Below are 1,446 nucleotides of genomic sequence, written 5' to 3'. Positions count from 1 at the left end.
GGGGGGTCAGTTCCATAATTTGGGGTCGGTTCTGTTTTTTGGGGTCAGTTCTATTTTTTGGGATCTGTTCCATTTTGGGGGGGCTGGTTCAGATCTGGGGGGGCTGGTTTGGGTCTGAGGGGTCTGGTTTGGCTCTGGGGGGTCACTGGGGGATCCTGACCCCCTCTTTTCCCGCAGGGGTACACGAGGCAGGGGCTGAAGATCGGGGTGACCCAACCGCGCCGCGTGGCCGCCATGAGCGTGGCCGCCAGGGTGGCCGTGGAGATGGGGACAAAGCTGGGCAACGAGGTGACAGCGGGGACACCCCGGGGATGGGGGGGGCACAGGGGGGACATGGGGACATGGCCTTGTCCTGGGACACCTTGGGGACCTTTGGGGACGTGTCCTTCTCCTGGGGGATCTTGAGGACCCCTCCTCACCCCGGAGACCTTGGGGGATCCTTGGGGACACTTCCCCACCCTGGGGACCCCAAAGGACCTTTGGGGACACTTCCTTGTCCTGGGAGACCCCAAGGGACCCTTGGGGACACTTCCTTGTCCTGGGACACTTTTGGGATCCTTGGGGACACTCCCTTGTCCTGGGGGACCCCAAGGGATCCTTGGGGACACTTCCTTGTCCTGGGGGACCCCAAGAACAATGTCCCCACCCTGAGAGACCCCAAAGCACCTTTGGGGACCCGTCCTTGTCCCGAGGGCCCTTGGGGGACACTGGTGACCCCGTGGGGGTGACAGTGGCCGTGTCCCCTGTCCCCAAGGTCGGGTACAGCATCAGGTTCGAGGACTGCACCTCGGACAGGACGGTGCTCAAGTACATGACGGACGGGATGTTACTGAGGGAGTTCCTCACCGAGCCCGACCTGGCCTCCTACAGGTGACACTGGGGGCACTGGGGACACTGGGGGACACTGGGGGGACATTGGGGACACCAGGGGGACATGGGGACAGTGCTGTAAGCCCTGTCCTTGGGCTCACTGGGGTCACTTTGATGTCCCTGTCCCCACGTCCCTGTGTCCCGTCCCCCGTCCCCATGGTCACCCCCCTGTCCCTGTGGTCACCCCCTTGTCCTTATGGCCACTCCCTTGTCCCCGTGGTCCCTCCCCTTGTCCCCGTGGTGACTCTCCTGTCCCCGTGGTCACTCCTTTGTCCCTGTGGTCCCTCCCCTGTCCCCGTGGTCACTCCCTTGTCCCCGTGTTCTCCCCCATCCCTGTGGTCACTCCCTTGTCCCCATGGTCACTCCCTTGTCCTTATGGCCACCCCCCTGTCCCCATGGTCACTCCTTGTCCCCATGGTGACCCCCCAGCGTGATCATGGTGGACGAGGCCCACGAGCGGACGCTGCACACGGACGTGCTGTTCGGGCTCATCAAGGACATCGCCCGCTTCCGGCCCCAGCTCAAGGTCCTGGTGGCCTCGGCCACGCTGGACACACAGAGGTTCTCGGCCTTCTT

At 63.8% G+C, this 1,446-nt stretch overlaps 1 protein-coding gene across 1 annotated transcript; it reads left to right on the top strand.

Annotated features, from left to right (window-relative positions):
• Positions 1-177: 177 nt before the first annotated feature.
• Positions 178-1,438, top strand: LOC113981496 (pre-mRNA-splicing factor ATP-dependent RNA helicase DHX16-like; the record flags this gene model as incomplete). The annotated part of the gene is made up of 3 exons (XM_027708904.1): positions 178-288; positions 755-870; positions 1,300-1,438. Coding segments are annotated over 3 exons (366 nt in total), but the record flags the coding sequence as incomplete, so codon positions are not given.
• Positions 1,439-1,446: the final 8 nt, after the last annotated feature.

The sequence above is a fragment of the Neopelma chrysocephalum genome, unplaced genomic scaffold, assembly GCF_003984885.1.
Source record: "Neopelma chrysocephalum unplaced genomic scaffold, ASM398488v2 Primary Assembly neopelma1_96591, whole genome shotgun sequence".
In the NCBI taxonomy this organism is placed as follows: Eukaryota; Metazoa; Chordata; class Aves; order Passeriformes; family Pipridae; genus Neopelma; species Neopelma chrysocephalum.
This window is presented reverse-complemented; position numbering and strand designations above follow the sequence as displayed.